Below are 23,002 nucleotides of genomic sequence, written 5' to 3'. Positions count from 1 at the left end.
GTAAAGTCTCATAGAGATTTACTCTAGAGTAAAGTCTCATTCCTCCTCAGTGGGGCCCATCTTCATCCCCTACCCCAATCCGGCATTTTCACAAGAATCCCAATAATGTGCTGATTAAGGTTCAACCTCACCTTGTAAAAACCTTGCCTGACCTTTCATTTTGGAATTCCTTGAGGAAGAACTCACTTTGACATATGCATAGCCCTCTCCGGATTACTCCATGTTTGCTACAGAGAGGGGGATGGTAGGCTCCCTGTGGAAAGTTCCTGGGATGTCTGAATTCTTTGGAGGCTAGAATTCAGACTTATTACTACTACCATTGGCTTCTGTACCAAAATTAATGGTTTGATGAATCTGTCAATCAATTGTTCTGTCCAAAGTTGTGTTCCAGATAACATTTGAGTCATGTGGATGTTTCTGTGGTGAGAATATCCCAGTCTTATTTATAATACACAGCCTTAGGGGAATCATGTCAGTACCCAAGGAGGCTGTTCAGGGAAAGGAACAAGTTGGCTGGGATGCCCTCTCTGTAAGTCTCGATGGGTAACTCATGCTGATCAGATACTTAGCTAGCCATTCAGGAGTTAGTCTCTAATGACCGCAAAATAGGGAAATTAATGAATTATGGATGATACTTGTTGTTGGTAAGTACAATCTTCTAAAACATGGGATGGGATGGGATGGGATGAAATAGGGGAAAAAAGCATGGGGATGGTGATTCTTAAATATTGAAAAAGTAAGGAAGTGCTGGATCTTGTGCAAATCTGGACAATTTCCCTATCTGCAACAAAGCTGGCTTCTCTTCTCCTGCTTCTCCCTATCATTAAAATGTGCCACCATAACTCACACCTGGGTCCTCCCTTTGGCTATTTCTATGTGAAACACAGAGCACTCCCCTGGTAAGAGAAGGAAAGCAGCCCTACGTGGGTTGGAGGAAACAATACTTACAAAGATTAAATTCACAGTAGGGGATGTGTGTTAGATTTTCTTATTTTTCAGGTTGACAGAGGAGGGAAGTGATACGGACAACAACCCAAGCCAAAGGGAAAAATTGTGAAAATAATTATATTTTCTCCCTTTTTCCAAACCAAACCTTGCTAGTACTGTACATGTGGACATTTATTAAGAGTGCAGATTTTATGTTACGTGTTTTTTACCACAATCAAAGAAAAAGAAAACTCTCCTACTGAAAGTGAAGTATCTGAATGTCCTGAGTACACCTTTGTTGGACAGGAAGGGTCCTGGCATAATAGACACGAGACAGATGGGGACCAGGGTGACAGGCACGTTTGAAAAATGTTCTGTGGCTAAGCCAAAGAAACACAAGTTCTTGAATAATTAAAAGATAATCATATAAGTCAAAGAATCATCTTCTAGACCATAATCTTTGTAACTAAAAGTAGCTCTGAAGCACGTTGGTGATCTAAACCGGATTTGGGTTCAAGGATTCTGTAGGATGACTGTCTCTAAGTAACTTTCAACATAAGTCCTTATTTAACACCTTAGGTTTAAAAAAAAAAAAAGAAAAGAAAAGAAAAAAGGATTCTTTGCTCATATAATCAAGTGTTAAATTTTAAAGATTTCCAAGGACTTACTATTATATGGAAAAGGAAAATGAGCTACTTTATTTTATTTTATTTTATTATTTTTTTTTAATTTTATTTTTTGACAATAGAGATCACAAGTAGGGAGAGAGACAGGCAGAGAGAGAGAGAGGAGGAAGCAGGCTCCCTGCCAAGCAGAGAGCCCGATGCGGGGCTCGATCCCAGGACCCTGGGATCATGACCTGAGCGAAAGGCAGAGGCTTTAACCCACTGAGCCACCCAGGCGCCCAGCTACTTTATTTTATATCTGGGAGAAAGAGAGAGACAGAGACAGAGAGACAGAGAGAGAAAAGGGAGGCAGAGGGAGAGGGAGAGAGAATTTCAAGCAGACTCCACGCTGAGCATGGAGGCCAATGTGAGGCGCGATCCCACTACCCGAGCCGAAACCAAGAGCCAAATGCTTAACTAACTGTGCTGTGCCACCCAGGCACCCCAAATGAGCTACTTTAAACAAAAGTTTCCATCATTTCATTCCCTCACAAGCCCTGTGACTGGGAGGTCTGTGTCTTCTTTCCATTCCCCACCCCACCTCCCTCACTCCTAAGTGAGTACAGTTCTTAAAATAAATGACCACGCTCAAAAGACTGTGGTGCTCCATACTCACTTGATTTTCCCTGACTCAACGAAATAAAAAAAATTTAATTTCAAGAACACCTGTAAGCGCAGCAGAACTGCTGAGTTTAATTATCACACTGGTTTCTTTTAAAGACATTGACTTTTCTTTTTGTGTTCGCTTTTTATTTTTTGAAGGAAAAGGATTATATCCCTGAAGCATTATTTATTATGCTTTATTATTATGAAAAAAGGTATCCCTTATGACAAAAGGACAACCTTTGCTTCACTTACCTAGAGGAGGTCCGTGTGTCATGAGTATGTCGATGCCCTCAGGAATGAGGTTCCACTTGTCCAGCAGAGACTGACCTCTGGGCAGGTTAAAGCCCCATCCATTAAACCACGGGGTCCTTTGGGGGAGATAATGCACACGGTATCAGGCCAGCAGAGCCGCGTTTCCGCTCTACAATATTTCTTTCTCACACATTCCCCCCACGGTTCGCATTGCTCTCTTTTCTCTTTTTGATGGCTGGCCCTGGCAGCAGGATGCTTTTTTGTTGACTGCTTCAAAACCAAGGCATTTGAAAGCAAGTGTGGAGCCGAATTGTTCAACAAGAGAGGGGCACACGAGTCTCTACAGTGGAGACTCTCCCAGCAGACCTCTATCAAAATTTTAACAATGCTTTGTCTTCTCCCTCAAATCTCCAGGCTTCCTAAGATGCCTAGTTCCAATCCGAAGCATGTCCACCCTTCCTGCAGCATCTCAGAGCTCAGAAATTCTATCAGGACGGCTTCCCCCCATCACTGCAACACGTTTGAGCAGGAGCATTCTTACTAACGTTCCCGGGGAAAAGGCTGGTGGTCAGAAGGCAGAGTGCGAATCCCTATACACGTAGATGTTCTAAATACGCTGGACAGAGAAAGCTGAAAAAATACAGGGGCTTTGACGGGGGAGGTGGGGGCAGGAAGAGGACAGGGAACAAAGAGCAAAGGTGGGCTTTTCCTCCTGTCATCAAAAGGAAGATTTGGGGGTCACTCTGGAACCCGCTCTCCCGACAGGGAACAGAAGCAGTCCACCCTCTCGGCAACTTCCGCTCCGGGAGCGAGTTTCTGAAACTGACCGCTTCATGCGGAAGTGAATGGGTTTGGGTCCATCCTGTGAGCATCTCTAGTTGGTGCTGAACATGCCTCTACCATTTATAATAACAAGACAATAACCAATTTTTCTCTACAGATGCTACTGGCTAAATCACATCAGAACAAAGCAGTTCCCAGGGCTGTCCTTCTGAACATCTAGTTACAACCTTTATTTTTTAAAAACGACTCTTTCCCCTCCTGTAGGAAAACTCCCATTTGCTAACGCATATATGCAAAAGATAAGCCGGTCAATTTTCTGGATAAGCTGAACTTTACTCTTTGACTTCAGCTGGCCCTTCCGTGCCAAAGAGGTGACCCTGTGTCCAAGTCAGCTTGGTCTGTCGACTGACTAAACAAGGTTGCACTCTTACTTAACACCAGTCATGGGCCAGATAATCAGACTCTCTCAAGACTCAGAACTCAGAAATATGGACGCAGCATTCATTTGGTGTAGGAAAGGACAGAATGAAAGGAGGGCACCTGAAAACCACGTGAAAATGCATCTTACAAATGAGAACCTCAGTCCCCACTGACGTGCTTGAAAGAAAGTTCCAGAGATAACAGACTGTGTGGACCCAGCTAGAAAAAGTGAAAGCAAGAAAGTATCTGACCTGGTTCCTATAATTACTTTCCAAGTTCCTAAGCCATCCTCAGGGGTTTACTTAGACTAACAATAATAACTTTCAAAGCTATTAATTGCCGAAGAATCACCCTGTGCCAAGAAACCATTCTAAACACTTTATTTGTATTAACACACTTAAACTTCATAATGAGCTTATGAGGTAGCTACTAGTACTAATTCCATTTTACAGATGAGGAAACTGAGGCACAGAGAGCTTAAGTAAGCATAACCAGTAAGCCGGATATGAACCCAAACAATCTGGTTCCAAAACCCATATACTCTCAGTTCTCACACAACTCCTCTTCCGACATAGTACTTGAATTAACTTCCTACCTGCCCTGGGTGAGCTTGTTCGGTACTCATTTAAGTGTACTGTTGCTTTAAGCCAAATGAGCTCTGAGCTGGGATCAGGCGCGTGGTTCTGAAATCCAGCGATGAGAGGGTGGCGTGGACACCAGTGATGTCCGCCTGTCCAGCTCTCTCCCCCTTCTTTTGGTAACGGCCTCTGAATTTTCTTTGCAGAACCTCTCCCTCTCGCTCTCAGCACATGTGCTGTGCTAACACTGACTCATCGCTGCTCTAGGATCTCCCTGAACAGAAACTGGTCTAGGGATGTATGTCTGGCCAAGCTGGGAGTCATCCTTAGGCTCTTGCTGGTGCTACTGAAAAAGAGGTCATGGGTTCCTCTCTGGGATCCTGGGTCTTGAGAACTCTGTAGGCTTAGAATTGCCTGGGGGCTTTGGCTTAGCCACCATGCAGACAGCCTGTGTCAAGCCATTACCAAATAAATAAATAAATAAATAAAATTTAAAAAAGGAAGGAAGAAAGAAAAAAGCCAAGCAAAGAAACAAGAGTACCCGGATGATCTTGTTGGATATATGGATCCATCTGTACCTAAAGCCAATCATACATTTCCTTCCAAGTATTTTGTTGGATATATGGATCCATCTGTACCTAAAGCCAATCATACATTTCCTTCCAAGTATTTAAGTTAATAAAATATTTTTCTTCTTATTAACTTGAATTAGGTTTTGTTTCCACAAGTGAAAGACTCCTAATACATAAAATTGTCATATTTAGTGTGAAAATGACCTCTGTACTTATGGTAGGCAACAATGTCCACCCCCGCTCCCACCCCAAAGATGTCCATGTCCTGATCCCTGGAACCTGTGAATATATGACCCTACGTGGCAAAGGGAATTAAGGATGCTGATGATGGAGTTCAGGAGCTCATCATGCTGACTTTAAAATGGGGGAGATTATCCTGAATCATCATGGGGGTAATCACACGGGTCGCTCTAAGCAGAGGAGAGAGGCAGAAGAGAAGAATGAAGTGATGTAACGTAAGGACTCAACCTGCTGTTGCTGGCTTTGCACGTGAAGGAGGAGGAATACAAGCCCAGGGATGCGGGCAGCCTCCAGAAACTGGAAAAGTTAAGGAGAGAAAAGGAATTCTCCCACAGAGCCCCAGAAAAAAAAAGAAACAAAAACAAAAAACAAAACAGAGCCCTGCTGACATCCAGAGTTTGGCCAGACTTCTGACCAACCAATTGGAAGATCCTAAAGAGGTGTTACAAGTCACTAAACCTGCAGTGATTTGTTACAGCAGCCAACAGGACATTGATACAGTGGCTAAAATGTCTGAGCCGTCTCTACTCTCCAGGAGCTGTAGGCTGCACTGGGTCTGACCTAGCACACCACCTAGCACCTGTGCAGCCAATCAGCATAGCTCTTCTCAGCCACACTCCCCTGCTCAGCTAGACGCTGTGCTTTTGGTTTCCTCAGAGGAAAAGGCAGCACTTGCTTTCTTATTCCAGGCTGCCAGGGAGGCACGGACATCGCAGGCCTGAGCGTAACGCAACGTAGACCCTCTTAGGGCTCAATGAGCCAATCTTGCGTCCGTTTATCTTCTAGGACTTCCTACCTTCAGGTTCTTACACATTTTCATTAGAGTCTGAAACAGACCTTTCCCAGTTTGGGATGCCCACCCTTCCCATTCATTTTACAGTGACCCCTTTCCATGATTTGTCTTAAAAGTAAAAAGAAAAAAAAAATGTCAAGTTCAAAACCCAGTGAAAACTCAGTGAGCATTTTGGCATGAGAGAGAGAAAAATAAGCAAAAACATCTGTTTTCCTAGATTTTGAAAACAAGCTTCTGGGCCTATGGTTCCTGTCTGAATGGCAAATAAAGAAGGCTTGAAAGCGTCCCAAGCACACCCACGTAGCTGGTACAATGAGGAGCTCTGATTTCACTGTTTGAGTCTGTCTGAGGGCAGTCAGCCTCTGGACCCCCAGGTCATCCCAGGGGATTCCAGAGTCATAGGAACAAGACTTCAATTTTCAGTCTTCCTAATTTTCTCTCGCAGAGCCTTCTCGGGAAACCCACAGCCCTATTCCCCCAGGAAGTGCTCAGTTTTATAAGTGCTTTGCAAGAATAAGACAAGCCCATTGTCTTTGGATACCCCAAATTTTATTTGGTTAATGTTAAACTTGTGACAAAATCCAGAAGTTTCCAAATTAAGGGTAAATTTTAAAAATATCTGGCTTTCATTTTGACTCAAGCCTATATGGACATGTATGAAGTGAGACAGAATTTAAATTATAAGAAAAGGAACATTTATCCAGTCCCTGATATGCTTTACACAGAGGTTTTTACATAGACTATTAAACTTAATTACTCATAACAATCCTTGAATTATTATTAACAATCCGTGAGTACTGCCAGCTCTATTTTTAGATAAAAACGCTGAAGATCAGTGATATCAAGTAACTTGTCAATATTCCCAGGATTGGTTAAGTAGCGAGCCCAGATTCAAGCACAGATCTGTTGGCTCCAAAGCTCACTTTGGACTAGAAAGTTTCAGTTCCCTTGCACAAGTTTGAACTGAAACTTTCTAGTCCAATTGTGGTTTTGGCTTTCACACCTGTAAAGTAAAAACAGGGTCGCTTCATACAGTCGCTTAGGCTGTGCACTGTACAACTTCAAGGGGTGCTGTGGTATTGTGCGATCCAAGTGGCTCTTAGCAAAAAAATGGAGTGTGACTTCAATGATGTTATTATGGCTTTTATAGGATATTTTCTGTTCCTTCAGATCCTCCAAGTAAGGCCTTTTCCACAAGACAACGGCCACCGAATGGGGAAAACAGCCCAGTGATGTGTGCCAGAATTATCCCAGCATGGCTTTAATAAACAGGGGCACACGGAAGAGACCCATGTGCTAATTCTCATTCTGGCATCCATTTACTAACTCACGTGAACCTCTGATAAGACAGGGATGGTCAGTGGGCCACTTTCCTCATCTGAAAAATGAATGAGTCCATGGATTTGACTACTGGATTTTAGGACTGCTTGTAGGTTGCAGATATCTCAATCAGGAGTCCCACACCCCAAGCAGGTACATGCACGGGTGCTCTTGCTGGAGGGCTGGGAAGAAGGAGCTCTGAGTCTGTTCACTCCCTGAGCTCCCTCCTCCTTTCTGACCTCTGCTTCTGAGCAAAGCCAGCAAAAACCGGCACTTGATGGTCCTTCTGTGATCAAGAAATCCTAACATTCTATAAGTCTGTGCTCTAAATAAATACTGTGACTCACTCTCAATGAATTGCCGAAATTGCCTATAAGGAACCAAGTCCAGTGTGGAAGAAATAGCTGTACAGAGCAGAGACCAAATGTGTCAGTATCAATGAATAATGCTTTATGCAGTTGAGTTTCAACCTGAAACATGAAACCCCAGCAGTGAGCCCAACAGGGGTTCACTGGAAAATGTGTGCACAGTCGACCTCCAGAGCCCCACAATGGGTTTTGTTCCGTAGCAATGGGGGGTGAGGGGGGAGAGGTGATGGGAGGCATCCAGGGGAACAATGTCTATTGCCTCAACCAAGGACTTAGTAATTAGCTGTGACTAACAAATACCACATGGGAACCAACTTGTAAGAAAATGTCCCACAAAGCGCCCTATTGCCCGTAGGCCAATCAGAACGCACAACCCATCCCTTTACAGAGAAGGATTAGAAAACTCTGGAAGGAAGGGGAGCACTACAGCTGCCTGAAGCCATTGGACCAAAGACTCAGATGGACAGAAGCTGCGGGTGCTTTCAGGGCTCCCTCCCCCTTGCTCTCGCAATTAGGGGCACTTGGCTCCTAAGGGCCAAAAGTCCAGGGGCAGGCACTAAGGGAGTTAATGTAGGCAGAACTTGTTCCAAACAATGTCAATACAAAACAGGTTTTCTATATGGAATCGGGTTGAGATGCAATCGCTGCAAAGGTCATCTGTGTTTGCAGTACACAGCGCTATGGTGCGGGCAGAAGGGAGCTGCGGGACCATAAATCTGAGGTTAGGACAGGTGAATGACTGTTTACACTCCCCTACCCAAGTCAGTGGGGGCTGGGCACGCCCCGGGAAAGCAGGATTTGGAAAAGAGAAGGTCCTATTCTGCTCACATGGGCTACTCAGGTTCACAGCCCTGGTACTTGCTGGTCAACGTCTACAAATTCCCCAGGTTCAGACAAGCCCCGGGCCGGCTGCATCGCAAAGACTCGAGATTGCTGTTAATAGACTCTAGGTGCCTCCTGCAAAGATTAAGGCTTGGGAGCCTGGTGGGCCTGCATGGAAGGTGTGAAGGGGAAAGTGTAAGGGCTCACCGCTGGTATGCTGGCCGTGCCACTTAGAGCTGCGAGGACCTGGGGGGGTTCTGTTTAGCACCCTACTGGAGGTAGGAGGTATGAACATGGATTATGGAATCCCAGACCAATCAAGTCCCAGGTCTACTGGCTTGTCCGTCTCTTCATCTTTCAAACAGAAACAGAGTATCTGCCTATGTGGGTAAAGTGAGATCACTTCTGCAAAACTTTTGGCAGAATACTGGCACAAAGTATTAATGTGCAGCTTTTAATTTATATACAAGATATATTAGCAATATACGTGTAGGTGTATACCCACACATACACGTACACGTACACATACACACACACACAGTCGCTCATGTTACTTTTTCTTTCTAGAATTTCCCAAGCTTCAGCTCATCAAATAACAGGCCCTCCTGCTCCAGACCTTTGAAGAGTCCCCAATGAATAGGCAAGCATTGCTAGATAGCTCGATGGAGCCTGATTTCCTCTGGCTGATTACTTATTAAAAGGCACTTCCTCAGGTCACTTTTGAGTGGAAGTTTTTCAAACAGGCACTCGCTCACTGGCTCAGTCTTGCATAGACAATCCCGTGGAATGTAAGAGCACAGGGCAAAACGTTAGTCAAGGCTGCTTAGCTGGCTACCACAGGTAGTTAGATTTTGACAGGATCTTAAATTGGGAAAGTTCCAGGAAGGGGGTGACTTGGGGTACTCGGAATATTAATAACAGGGCTCTTGGAGAGGTTCACTGGCAGCATGCATGAGCTACTAATTAACACCATTGCTGTAGCCTGGCATCTCCGTGAAGCAGAATTCAGAAGCCAGGGGCCAGTTTCCACACACACAGTCGCTTTTCTAAACGGCACACTTCAGAATTGCAACCTTGCTCACGCCTGGCTCTCCCAGGCGCCGTCGGCCCGTCTCCGACGGCACATCGCACCGGGTCCAACAGAAGCTCATTTAACCACCGCTGGTTAAAATCACGCCGCACTTCACAGCCCCCTTCACATGCCATGAAGCTGTCACGATAATTCTTGATCTCCAGCTCACCTGACAGCTCTGCCCTCCCTCGACTGCAAAGCTTCCCGTCAGTTGGCAATCGCAGCTTCCCTGGCACCAGATGTGACATCCTGAACATCCAGAGGAAAGGCAGACACCTGCCCCACTCCCTCCCGGCCTCCTTTTCTCTTCTTAGCTTTGGAGTTTGTGAAGAAGCCAGCCTTCTCCCCCAAGTCCCTCCACTAGGCAGCCTGGAAGTCACCCTTCCGTGCAATTAGATGCATTGGCCCTCGGAGGAACTTCCCAGTTGCACAGCGAGGAGACACACACACACCAGTTGCCACGGCTAGGAGTGAGAGGAACCGCTTAACTTCAGGGCAAGACTTACAGCCCCGTGCAGCTGCCTGGGAAGCCCGGTTGGCCCAAACCACAGGTTCAGTTGCCTGAAAGGCCAGTGCCAGCTTCTCTCTCACACCAGCGGTCTAGTCCCATTTCTTCCCTGTGACTCTGCAACGCGCTCTTGCCTTCTTGAGGGCCTTGGGAGGAAGACAGACACTATTCCGGTAAAGGGCAGGCGGGGGTGAATACAGTGGTCTGTGTGCTATGGGCGGCACAGGAACAAATCTCACCTTTGGGGGGCACCTGAGGCCCCTGAGCTATAAGCAGGGGCTTTATAAACCAAAGACCTGTGTCTTTGCAAACATGCCAACTGTGTCCCTCTTTTTGGTAACGAATAAGGGTACAAGTGTCAGAATTAAGTCTCTGTTACCCATTTTCCTTTCCCCTGCTGGAAAGGAGATGGTGTAAGTGGAGTTTGCTTTAAGAACCAAGGGCGGAGGGTGGGTGGGGGGAAGGAACAAAACAGAAACCCACTATGACCTGTTTTCCAATATGGTTACCTTGAATTATTAAAAATAATATTACAGCGTCTGTTGCCTTCCCATTGGGCTGTGTGGGAGGCCAAGCTCATCAACCATGCAAAGAGCCTGACAGGGCAGAGGGAAGGCCACGGCAGGACCTCTGTCTTGGTGGGCAGATGAAGCAGATTTGGGGCATGCCCACGTGCATCCAGAAACAATATTTTGTTTTGTGGCTGAGGAAATTAGAGAACCAATACCAGGGTGCCCGGACCAGAAAATGGGCCCCACATTGTCCTTTAACCCCCAGCAGGGAGAAATCCTCAGAGATGGAGATCAGCCAACTGTCCAGGCTTAAAAGAAAAAGGGAGGCTCAGTGGATGGTTAGGAGGAGATAAGAAAAGCAGCATTCCTTTTTTTTTTCTTTTTGGGTGATTTTTTAAAATTTTGGTAAACAATGTATAACATAAAGCTTAACACTTTAGCCATTTTTAAAAGTGGATAATTCAGTGGCAGTCAGTACACTCACAACATTGTGCAACCACCACCACTATCCAGGCTCCAGAACTTTCTCCTCATCCCAGACTGAAGCTCTGCACCCATGAAACAACAGTTCCCTCTCCCCGCGATCCCTCCAGATCCTGGCAACTACCGTTCTACTCTGTCTCTGAACAGGACTACTGCAGGTGTCTCACAGAAGCAGAATCACACCACATTTATCCTTGGCTCTGGCTTATTTCCATTAGTACAATGTGTTCACGGTTTGTCCACACCATAGCATGTAGCAGAAATCCACCCCCTTTTATGGCTCAATACTATCCAACAGTACGGCTACACAACATCCAATTTCTCATCTAAGGTTTCTGAAAGTCTAGAATGTGCCAGGCATGAAGCTTGACCATAGGGAGACATGGGGTCCCTTGCTTTGTGAAGCTGTGTGGTTACTGAGTTGAATGCCCAGTGAGATGGGCTCAGTAGGGTGCTCGTGGGACAATTACTCTATCAACAAACATAACCTATTACCAGCAAGGCTTGTCGTGGGCTAGGTTCTGGCAAGGCAGATGTGGGAAGTCCAAAACTGAATATTGTTTCCAGGATAAACTCACAGCTTGCCATGTCACGGGTGAGGCTGCCCTGGACAGAAGGCCTCCATTTCTAAGTAATCTAATTTCAGAAGAACTTGGGGAACACCAGAATGATCTGAGAATTAATCCAGCAATTTCAAGGGAACACTGGCCTCCAGGCCATCAGGTGACGGGGAGCCTACTTGACAGGACTTTTGGGGGGAGGTTTCCCTCCATTTCCTCCCACATACTCCTTAATAAGGCCAGGCAGCTGAAGCCAGGACCACAAGACACAAAACCACATCCTACTGAAGACTGAGCTGGTGAGGGCAATTTGTGTCAGACGCCTGGCTGGTTCCAAAGCACAAGACAAGCAGGATGGGAGGAGACAGGAAGATTGCCAAGGACTCAGGCAACTTGGCAGAGGGCACCTGCACCTCCCACCTCCCTCTCCCCCTTTTCTACCCTGTAGACGTGTCACAGAAACCTGGTAGGTAGAGGAAGGGTTTCCTAACTTAGATTTCCCAAACGAGCAAGAAAAGGAGGGAAAGTGTGTTTAGGATTAGTGGCATTTGTCGTTATATAGTGAACTCAAGAACTGATCTTAACAGGTGAAATGGCCAATGAAATCTGTGCCCCCAATCAGAGGATTCTACATTTTATTTTGTTTAGTTATTTGAGAATGTGTCTGTATGAGTGTGCCTTGTCACACATTTATGTTGATAATGCTGGTTTCTTTTTATACTATTTCATTTTGGAGAGGGGCTCACGGGGGTAGAGCTGGGGAGGATCACACTGGCAAGAAGCCTGCCACCAGAAAAATAGATCCCAAATGAATACATAATAAGTAGACAATAAAATACTGTGCAGTCATTCGTTAAACACAACAAGGGGGATTGGAAGTTTGGTGACTTCAGTCTGGTTTACCACTCTATCCCTAGCACTTGGCATAAAGCAAATGCTTAAGTATCTGTCAACTGAATTAAGAGTGACCATTCATGAAGGGTTTGTAATGTCGTGAAAAAAAAGTATCTACCGTGATGGTCAATGGAGAAGCAAAGTTTAATTTGCACATCAGTATGAATTCAAGTATGCAAAAAATGCTTAGAAAAAAGACACAGACCAACATACTGAATGGTTAGCTTGGGAGTGGGAGGAAGATTAAGAGTGATTTTTTCCCCCTTCTCTTTGTTTACTATTTTCTACTTTTTCAATACTGATTAATATCATTTGGGAAAAAATTATTTGGTGTAAAACCTTCATACACCCAAATGCAAGTTGGATATGGATGGACAGATTCACTGTCTCCTTAGACTCTACACTGACTGCAAGGCTGTTCCCCCAGGGGGCAGAGCAGGTCTCCAGAAGGTGGAGCACTGGTGGGACTTTTGCTCAGGAGGCTGTCTTCTTTCTCTCCCTCCCCCCAAAACAGTTTGTGGGAAGAGAAAGGTGTCTTTAGCAGGAGAAGTCTTTTATTCATTCAGGTAATTCAGTGCGTGTTTACTGAGTACCTGTTATGTGCCAAGCACTCTTCTCTTGGTGGTGGCTCATTTTTCATTTTACTGAGGAACTTCAGTTTAAGTGTGGATAATGTTATTTATCTGCATAGTACTTACTTAACAGAAATTATGCCCATGTTTCTTAGTTCAGGATAACCCCAAGTGGTGAGCAAGGTATTCATTTGAGAGAAAACAGTATACAGAATTTTAGCGACTTGCCCACGGTCCCCTTCAGCTGAGGTGGCATGAATGGAACTGTGTAGTGCAATGACCACCCTTGCAGGGTTAAAACTTAGGCCGGTCTGGTTTCAAATTCGGACTGCTTTCTACTCAGCAGTGTGACCTTGGGCAACTTCTTCCACCGAATCTCATTTTTCCATCTATAAAATGGAGATCACAATGGCAACACACAGGTTCCCTGTGAGGACTGATGTGACAATACATGCAGTGCATGTGGCAGGATGCCTGCCCGATATTAAGAATTAAATTTAGCTCTTTTTGTCATCATCATGAATGTTAACATCATTATAAATATTCGTTATCTTCAAACCTTTGGCTCTTTGTTCCCTACTTTATCTTCTTTGTATGGCCACAAGGTGTACCTTCTCTCCATTGCTCAGATTTAGAATGAAATACCAAAGAATCAGAGTGATCCATTTGAAAGCGGGGAGTGCTAACAGTTAAGTCCGGAGGAGTCAGCTTCAGATAATGAGAAGGCAAGGAGTTCGAGTCAGAGGACAGGAGTTCCAGCCCTGGCTCTTCCAACTTACTTGCTATGTAACCTTGGGCAAATAACCTCTCTGATCTCCTGTTTCCGTCACTGTGCCACAGGGACAACAATTCTTATGAAACTCGCAAGGCTGTCAAACAGAGGCCGGTATAAGCGAGTTGCACCTAAAGGGAAAGTGCCTTCTAATTCCCATGTCACTGGCTGTCTGTGCTGCCTGTTTGTGCTGCTTGAAAAGCTTAGAGGAGCTAGAGTAAGTGACAAGGAGGTCAGACGTAAGTTAAAGTGTTGCCCCCCCCCCCCCCCCGATCTACCATTTTGGCTCTAAACGACTAGTTGCGGTCCAGACCGATTTAGCAAAGTGAGAAAACTCTGAGAGCAGACGAGCAGTATGCACCATCAGAGGGATGAGTGAGAAGCTGGAGCTGCCCCTTCAATTCAGAGGTTAAAGCAAGCAGACAGAGCGGGGTATCTCCCTCACTATGCCAGCCAACCATATAGATTATTAATTGGGCTCAGCCACCATTGTCAAGCCCCTTTGACTGCATAACCTTGGCAAAGGCGCTTCGGGGAGATGGAAATGCAAAACGAGATCGTCCCCACCTGCCATCTGGTTGGGATAACGAGATAGTCACAGGCAACATTGTTCTCCCCTATTTCTGCCCCTTAAAATTCGACTGAGCCCTTTAGGGCCGAGCTCATATATTCTCCAAGAAGCTTTCCCGGATCCTCTCAACACTTTAATTGTCATTTGTGGAATTTATCATATTCTGCATTATCACTGGCTTGTGTGTGTGCGTGTGTGTGTTTTATTTCCTACCTCATTCCAACAAGTTGTCAAAGTTGTGTTATGGGTATGTCTATCTTCCCCAATGGATAGTGAGCCATGCCCTATTCATACTGGTGTCCCTAAGATCTGTGTCCCCAATAGGCACAATGCCTGTGACATAATAGATGTCAAGAAAATATTCACAATAATGAAAAAAGCAGAAGAGAGTTTATAATAAGCGCCCAAGGTGGTGATCCAAGTAATATGTGTGACTGGAGGTCGGAATGGGGCAAGACAGATGAAGGTCTGAGTTTTTAAAAAAACGAAGGCGATTTAAAAATACTGGACTCTTTTGGAGGCCGGTGCTGCCAGATACGATAGCCACTGTGGGGCTCAGCACTTGAAATGTGGCTCGTCTGCTTGAGATGTACTAGAAATGTGAAAGACATGCTGTATTTTGGATACTTCACAGAAAAAACAAATGCAAAAACATCTAAGTTTTTATATCGATTGCGTGTTTTGATGGCAATATTTTGGATTTATTAGGTTACATAAACTAGGGTATTACATGAATTTTACCTTTTTTCACTTTCTAACAAGGCATATTTAAAATCACATATTCGGTTCATGTTATATTTACATTGCACAACACTGGCACAGGCCACAGCAGTATTTGTACTAGGACTCAGAAATCTCAGTTTAGGGCTTATCCGCTAATGAGATCACCCAAAAGTGAGTAAAAATGCCACACACAAGGTTTTTCACTGCAGCGTTATTTATAAGTGCAAAATATTGGCTCTGCATAAAAACAAAAATGGTTAAGACAATTACTATTATTGGAATATCCAATAATGTATATTAGGCAAGTGCTAATTATCAAGACTAAGTAGCAACACAGACAATTCTTAAGACACAATAGTGTTTGAACAGAGCTGCATGCCTAAATCTACAAACAATCTGGATGTAGGCACATCCTCTCACTCAGCTCATCATACATTTGCTGAACTCTTCCTGCACCCCAGCTTCCGTGTTAGGCGAAGACTGGCACTGGAGATGAAAGGGGGTGTGCAAGGGAAAGGGACAGCAGGACAACAAATGGAGATACCAGGTAGAATCTGAAGGAGGTCACATCTAAGCTTTCCTAGGGTGAGGAAGGACTGGGGAAAATGCAAAGAAAAACGAGAAAGCTGTTCTTTTGGTTTAGGGTGGGATGGGGTTTTCCTTGGAGTCCCAAGCTTTCTCAGGTTTTTGCTATGAAAACACAGAAGAGAGATCAGCATCTGACTCCACAGCAAGACCCTGGCACCCAGCAGGTGTGTGCTGTTGGTTCAAAGAAGAACAGGGCAGCCCTGCCCGGTTGCAGCTCCGCAGTCTGAGTCCTGTCTCAGTAGGCGCCAGCTAACACCTCTCATGGTCTCAGTTTGCTCATCTGTAAAATGGAGATAATTAAAGTACCTGCCTCACTGATACATTGTGGAGAAAATTAAAGTTCCTAGCCGGGTGCTTTTGCACCTAAGGAGCATTACGTCAATGTTGACTTCATTACTATTGTAAAGACTAGAGGACTGAAGGAAGTAATTGATCGGGAAGATAAAGCGGATGGTGGAACCCATCTGCTCCCAACACTACATTTGAGTGGAACTGGTTCACTTATTTTCAGCTTCTAGAACCATTTACAACCACTGAATTAACTCGACCACGTTTTCTCCTTTTTTTTTTTTAATGCCTTGAAGGATGATGAAATTATAAGTGTTTTATATAAGGTGATAGTGAAATAAGTTAACCAGAGAATTATTCAGGTCTGCTGTCTTTCCCTCAGCAGCATAAAAAAGCCAGACGTACTCTCATTTCAAATTTCACATTTTTCTTCCCCCAGCATGGTGCTCATTCGGTTCCAAACTCCTCAGTCAGAATATTAAGCATAATTTATCGACCTCCAGGTGACCTCTCATTAGACAAAAACAAAATCAGGTCAATTGTCTCATTTCATAAAGAACTGCTGATGAAGTCAAGAAATTTTGAAAAAGAAACATTTCATTCTTCTGATTCCCTGTCCTGCTCTTTTTCTAGTAAGAGTCTAAGCAAGTTTGTGTGAAAACAGATTCTTTGTTTTATAAATAGAACACTGTTCAAGGTTTTTTAGAGGTGTCTGCTAAAAATAAAGAGGGTTATAGTTTACTTCTTTATAGCTCTCAAAACAAAACTAAACACAACAAAAAAGCCTGAGCTTAACTAAATGTTATATTTCTATTTTGAAAGGTGTCTTTATGTGAGTCAGGCATGATTTCTTGAAATGAAATTCCCCAGAAATTAAATTTCCTGTGTTTATATACAAGGTGTGCCTCTGTTAAGTAATGACAACACAGTGTGTTTGTTGTTGGGTTTTTTTGACACCATGGTGTTTTTTTTGTTTTTGTTTTTTTTAAATATGCCCCAGAATGAACACAACTAAATGTTCTACTTCCAACCTATAAAATACGCACACAATTCCTCTTGGAAAATTGCTTATTTTGTGGCGTATAATGACTATTTTTATACATAAGTTCTAGGTTATTTGCTGCCAGATTATCGGCATTACTTTGAAGGTGAACGCTTTGGTCCCCCAATGGTGAGCTGACTGTATTCCAAACTATTTGCAGGTTGCCTGGTCGGAAGCTGTCGAGTGTCACGGTGCGGAAACAATGCCAGGTTCCCAGATGAGTCCCCAGGAGCCAAGCGAATCCCTACTGACAAGATTCGATAACATGGATAGCGCCAGAACTCCACCACCAGGAATGAGGTGAACTTGGAGGAAGGCCTGCTTTTCAACTCTGGATGCTAGGCACAAGGCTCTCCCAGCCCCAGCTGGATGGAGGCTCCTGGACCAGGGGCAGGAGACTAGGAGCTGGACACAGCAACTGAGGTTCCCTTCCATGGAGCTTTCCAGGGCAGAATTTCCCACAGCGTGCCCAATAGATTGGATCTTTTGAGATTGTTCAGAATCACAAAGGGTTTGGGGGTTCAAGAAGTCTGAGAAATGCTACTTGCCGTAGCATTTCCCTTCCACTTTGGTGGCATAAGGTGACCCTTATCACTGTAAAGACTCTGAGCAGCCCTGCAGAAAAGAAATCTCTTTAACTTAATGTCACTGAACATGTTCCAAACATATGAGGCCCCTACCAATCCGGCTGCACGGTTATCTGTCGTGCCTGTTAACGGCAGTGAAATTGTATGTAAAGGGTATGATGTGGCAGGCACTGTTCTGAGTGCTTTACAGCCAGGAAATCTTCTAATACCCACAGCATCCCTCTGAGGTAGAGGTTAAGATTAACCTGATTCTACAGATGTGGAAACTGAGACGAAGGGAGGTGAAGGATATCCAATAGCACAGAGACCCCTGTTTCATCACCAGGCCAAACAAACCTTGGCAATCAAACACACCAATCTCCTTAAAAGTCACTTAGGATAACACTGCCCCATGGGAAGGCCCAGATGGCCTGTGTCACCCCTTTCTTTTCTTACCCTGTCCCTTCCCTCTCATGAGTCTTCTGAAGCTAAATTTGGAAATTTCCCACTTTTGCAACAGAGAACGACAAAGTCAACATGGGTCTTTTTTCTTTTTTTTTTTTTTTAAAGATTTCATCCATTTACCCAACAGACAGAGATCACAAGTAGGCAGAGAGGCAGGCAGAGAAAGAGGAGGAAGCAGGCTCCCCGCTGAGCAGAGAGCCTGATGCAGGGCTCAATCCCAGGACCCTGGGAATATGACCTGAGCCGAAGGTAGAGGCTTTAACTCACTGAGCTACCCAGGCGCCCCCATGAGTCTTTTTTCAAAAAGACTAAAGAAAGATTCATCCACACTTCTGAGGAAATCAGCTCTTCTCTATCCTGCTGTATCAGTCCTACTGCTGCTGTAACAAATTACCATGAATTTAGTGGCTTGAAACGTCTCAGATTTATTTATTATCTTACAGTTCTGGAAGTCAGAAGTTCAAAATCAGCCTCACTGAGCTAAAAATCAAGGGATTGGCAGAGCTAAAAATCAAGGGATTGACAGGGCAGTGGCTTTCGAAGGCTCTAGAGGGAGAATCCATTTTCTTACCTTTTCCAACTTCTAGAGACAGCCAGCATTCCTTGGGTTTGGGTCCTACACATCAGTCTGACATTCACTTCTGTGGTCCCATCTTCTCTCACTTTGACCTCCTGCCTCTTCTCTCATGAGGACCCTTGGGATTATACTGGGCCTGCCCAGATTATCCAGGAGAATCTCCCCATCTCAAGGGCCTTGATATAATCACATGTGCAAAATCAATTTTGCTAGGTAAGGTAACATTCACAGGTTCAGGGATTAGGATGTGGCCGTCTGTAGAGGGCCACGATTTCGCCAACCCATTGGCATTGCACTGCTGATGAGTGGAAGGGGAGATCGCCAGGGGCCTGGAATTGGCAGGGGGTGGGAAGAAGGAGTTGTTGATTCCTCAGGAGCTCCCAACTGCTGCTGCAAAGGGTGGGGGAAGCTATAAGATCATGGAGCATCACCAGCTCAGCTCGCATGGCCACTGGACCGCAGAGGTGAGATGAAAAAGGAAGGCAGGGCTGTGATTTTCAAATAGATGTGTGTTTACCCCCAGAGGGCATGGCTCTGCACTGGGAACACCCGAATCCACAGATCATCCTGATTTATCATCCGGGATCAATAATTTACCTTCAAGATGCTAAGATTTTAAAACTGGAATCCCTTCTTTCATATTAACCCAAACCCAGGTTTATCACTGGTTCTGCTTTAAAATTACACTTTTTAACTCTCCCTGGTTGTCTAAGCATATGGGACATAACACAATCCATCTCCAATGTTAACAGTAAAGTTTAAGTAAATTAATAGCTTTGATCCATGCCGAGCATACAGGAAGCTCTCAGTAAGTGATAATTTCTATACCTTAGCTGCTTTTAGCTTCACAACAGCTCTAAGAGATGGGAAGGACTGTCATCCTCTCCATTTTACAGATGATCAAATGAGGTGAGGTCTACACTGTTCAAATCCTTTGATCAGGGTTACACATCTGACTGGCAAAGTTGGGAGCCAACCTCTGCTTGCCTCCAAAGCCCACAGTTCCAACGTTTTGGTCTCTCCTGCACATTTGCCACCCGGATTCTTCTGGAACCAAGAGAGCGTGCCGCAATCACAAGTCAAATCAGAGTTAGCAAAACTTCTGGTGAGTCCTTAAGGGGTTCCTGGTTGCAGATTTTCTGAGTTATTGATTCTGCAAAGTACACACTTCTGCTTGCTTTGTTGTTGGTGTTCGTGTTTTAGAAAGTATGGGAAATGGAATTTTTATCCCTCTTACTTCTCCAGTCACATTTACTTTCTATCTGATGACGCACCATCTCCTGTGTGTCATGGCCACAGCCTTTAGCTGGCCCAATAGCTTTTTCTCAAAGCCCTTGAATAAACAGTATGGAAAGTGGCACGGTCTGACTTCTTCAGCAAATGGAAATTTCTAGGAGTCAAATTTTGCTGGCTCTCCTTACAACGGAAAACTTTGAACCTGTGGCAGTGGTGTTCAATTGCCCTGACTCTACATTTGGAAGAAGACACTCTGTGGTCTCCTGAGGACTTTGGCTAAGAATACCACGGGGAGAAAGAGCGAAAAACCCATTTCCTGAAATCATCACAAACGTGAAGAGGAAGCTTTCCAAGTCCATGAGCAATGACACTTGGCTGGCCAACAAGAGCTGACCACCCACTATTCGTATCTCTTCCCTAGACTGGAGTCTCTCTGGATTTCATGAGCTGGAAGGAACTGGGGCTTGGAATTTCCAGCTTTGCCTCTACTCACAATGTCAAACTCCCCAAGGTGGGGGTAAATCTGGAAGTACCCAAGCAAGGATTTGGTCCCAGGACAGCCTGTCTATAAACTTCATGATTGTCCGCCCTGACAATATGCAGAGTGGGCTGGCTCAGGAAAGCATGTTCAGCAGAGCACGGTATAGTCAGACACTAAGGTGCTGGGTTTTAAACCTGCCTTTGAATTATAAGCAGTCATGTCACCTGAGGAGTCACTAAATTCCTTATGCAGCCATTGCAGCCCTTCCTTCCCTTGCCCATCGGGGGACAGAATGATGAGTTTCAGCATATTTGCTATTTTCACTCACTGGCAACATAATCTGCCAACCTGAGATAACAGGGCTTGGTATATAAAGTACTTGATTTTCCTTAGTGTCTCTAAGCTGCAAGATCTACAAGGGAAGGCATTTTTGTATTTGCTGTACCTCCAATAGGGCCTGCCGCTTACAGGTATTTGATGAACATTTACAGGATACAAAACAAAATCTGGAGAGGTAGCCTGGTGTTGTGCCGTGGTTCTCAAAAACTAGAGTGCATCAGAATCGCCTGAAAGGCCCACTCCAGAGTTCACCAGGTGGAAGGTGCGGCCTGAGAACGTGCATTTCTAAGAAGGGCCCAGGGGCTCCCAGTGCCGCTGGTCCTGGGACCAGAGTTTGAGAAGCACCGGTGTCATAGTCAAGAGCAGGCTTCTGTGGCAGACTTCCTTAGTTCAAATCCTGGCTGTTAGCCCAGTTTACCTCTCTGGGCATTCCTCTGGGCTTCCTCATCTGTAATAACACAGATAACAATGAAACTTACCTCACAAGGTTCCTGTATGTAAAACGTTTCGAATAGGGCCTGATACGTCATAAACCTCGTGTTTGCTATTATTATTGGGAGATTTTTTTTCTCTTCTGCTTTGATGGTTTAATCTGTGTTTATATTAGTTCTTCAACAACAAAAGGGGTATATGTAATTTGGAAATACTGGATCTCGCCCCAATGGTTACTCTGGACACCGCTGGGGTATACATTTTCCCCACTGAGATCTACGCAGACCTTGGGCCTTTGCTGAGGAACAGGAAGAAATTTCTCATTTAAGAAGTCAATGTATCTTTAGACTTTTAAGGTGACCACCCATATTTTCCAAGTCAGGTAACATCTAGCTTCTAGCAATAAGTACGGATATCACCTCCTGCCTACAGAGTGTGGCCATGCTGGTCATTTCTAGATGGTCAAGGCCATGATGGATATCACCTTTCTGAGACTGCCGGTGCTGGTCGTGAGAAGTGCAGAGAGCTTCTCTATTTAAACTCAAGGAAATTAACGGTGGAACAAATTAAAACAACAATCAGATTTAAGTGGCCTCTATCAGGAAATTAACTTTAATGGATATTGTCATCACCAGGCCTACCTCAGAGCTGCTGGTCTCCCAGTGTCGAGATGCCATAAAAACTAGGGCCTAAACACTGAGTTACCCACCCACAACTTGGAATGGATTTTCTTTTTACTACCTTATGTTTGCTTTAATATGTCCCTTTCCCCGTTCATTCAAGCTTTTCTGTGATTCTATTAAACTGATTACACACCTCTGCAAGTGACTGCACACCTTACCTGAGACAGAAACTCAGATGGGGACTGGGAGATCCATTCCCTGGTTCTGTCTTTTTTTTTTTTTTTTTTAAAGTGGGATCTGAAAGCTTCTCTTTTCCCCGTCAAATTCCAACCACAGAATGCTGTCGGGGTTAGAAGGGACTGTTTTCTTTTTCTAAGTTCTTTCTTTGAAGGAGAATAAGAACCAACCCCGTTATCTAGGCATAGCGACATTTTCTGGATCAACACTTACTTGAAATCTGGGCTGAGTCTAGTCTCCAGCCTTCCTCTTCCTTCAAAACATCCCCAAAATCTACACTGAAAGGCCCAGAGTTCAGCTGCCATCTTTACTTGCTACTGCAAAAACCAGAGACAGACCAGGATCACTAGATCAAGGGAGGCAGTACAGGGTATCTGACCTCATAGGATCATCTTCTGACTTACTAACAAAATGAGCTCCTGGGGCGCCTGGGTGGCTCAGTGGGTTAAAGACTCTGCCTTCGGCTCAGGTCATGATCCCAGGGTCCTGGGATCGAGCCCCACATCGAATTCTCTGCTCGGCGGGGAGCCTGCTTCCTCCTCTCTCTCTGCTTGCTTGTGATCTCTGTCTGTCAAATAAATAAAATCTTTAAAAAAAAAAAAAAAATGAGCCTCCAGGACCATGGGGCAGGAATCTTGAGGCAAAGATTGCTGATGGGCCTAGCGAACCCAGTCCACCTGATGGCAGCACCGAGCTTGGACTCCGGAGCCAGTCGGCTGGGTCTGAATTCTCATTCCACCACTCTCTGGGTGAACTCTGGCAAACTTCCTCATGCTTCAGTTTTCTCATCTGTATAATTAGAATAATTGTTCCTCTACCTCAAGGGCTTATTGTGAAGTTTACTTAAAATATATAAAACACCTTGAATGTTGCTTGACATGCATTAAGTATTAGGTATCTGTTACATGACTAAAATATATTGAGCCCTACTACGTGTCAGAAATGACCAGGACATGGCTCTTACTCTCAAGGAGTTCATGGTTCACTAAAGTTCACAGTTAAATTCATGGTAACGACTTGAGAAGAAGTAAGTGGTACAAGTGAGCGTGGAATAATGAGCTCGAGTCTAACAGCTTCCTCTTACAAAACCCCTACTACGGGCGCTTTCCACATGT

At 44.7% G+C, this 23,002-nt stretch overlaps 1 protein-coding gene across 4 annotated transcripts in view; it reads right to left on the bottom strand.

The window, feature by feature from the left end:
* The window catches only part of MPPED2 (metallophosphoesterase domain containing 2), a 181,445-nt gene that overhangs the window by 4,432 nt on the left and 154,011 nt on the right, over positions 1-23,002 (bottom strand). For all 4 annotated transcript variants that reach the window (XM_046014303.1, XM_046014299.1, XM_046014300.1 and 1 more), the window contains exon 5: positions 2,451-2,566. In XM_046014303.1, coding sequence (XP_045870259.1) covers positions 2,451-2,566 — 116 coding nt within the window. The remainder of the gene's footprint in view (positions 1-2,450; positions 2,567-23,002) is intronic.

The sequence above is a fragment of the Meles meles genome, chromosome 8, assembly GCF_922984935.1.
Source record: "Meles meles chromosome 8, mMelMel3.1 paternal haplotype, whole genome shotgun sequence".
Classification (NCBI taxonomy): Eukaryota; Metazoa; Chordata; class Mammalia; order Carnivora; family Mustelidae; genus Meles; species Meles meles.
The sequence above is the reverse complement of the archived record's forward strand: the minus strand, read 5'-3'. Positions and strand labels throughout refer to the sequence as shown.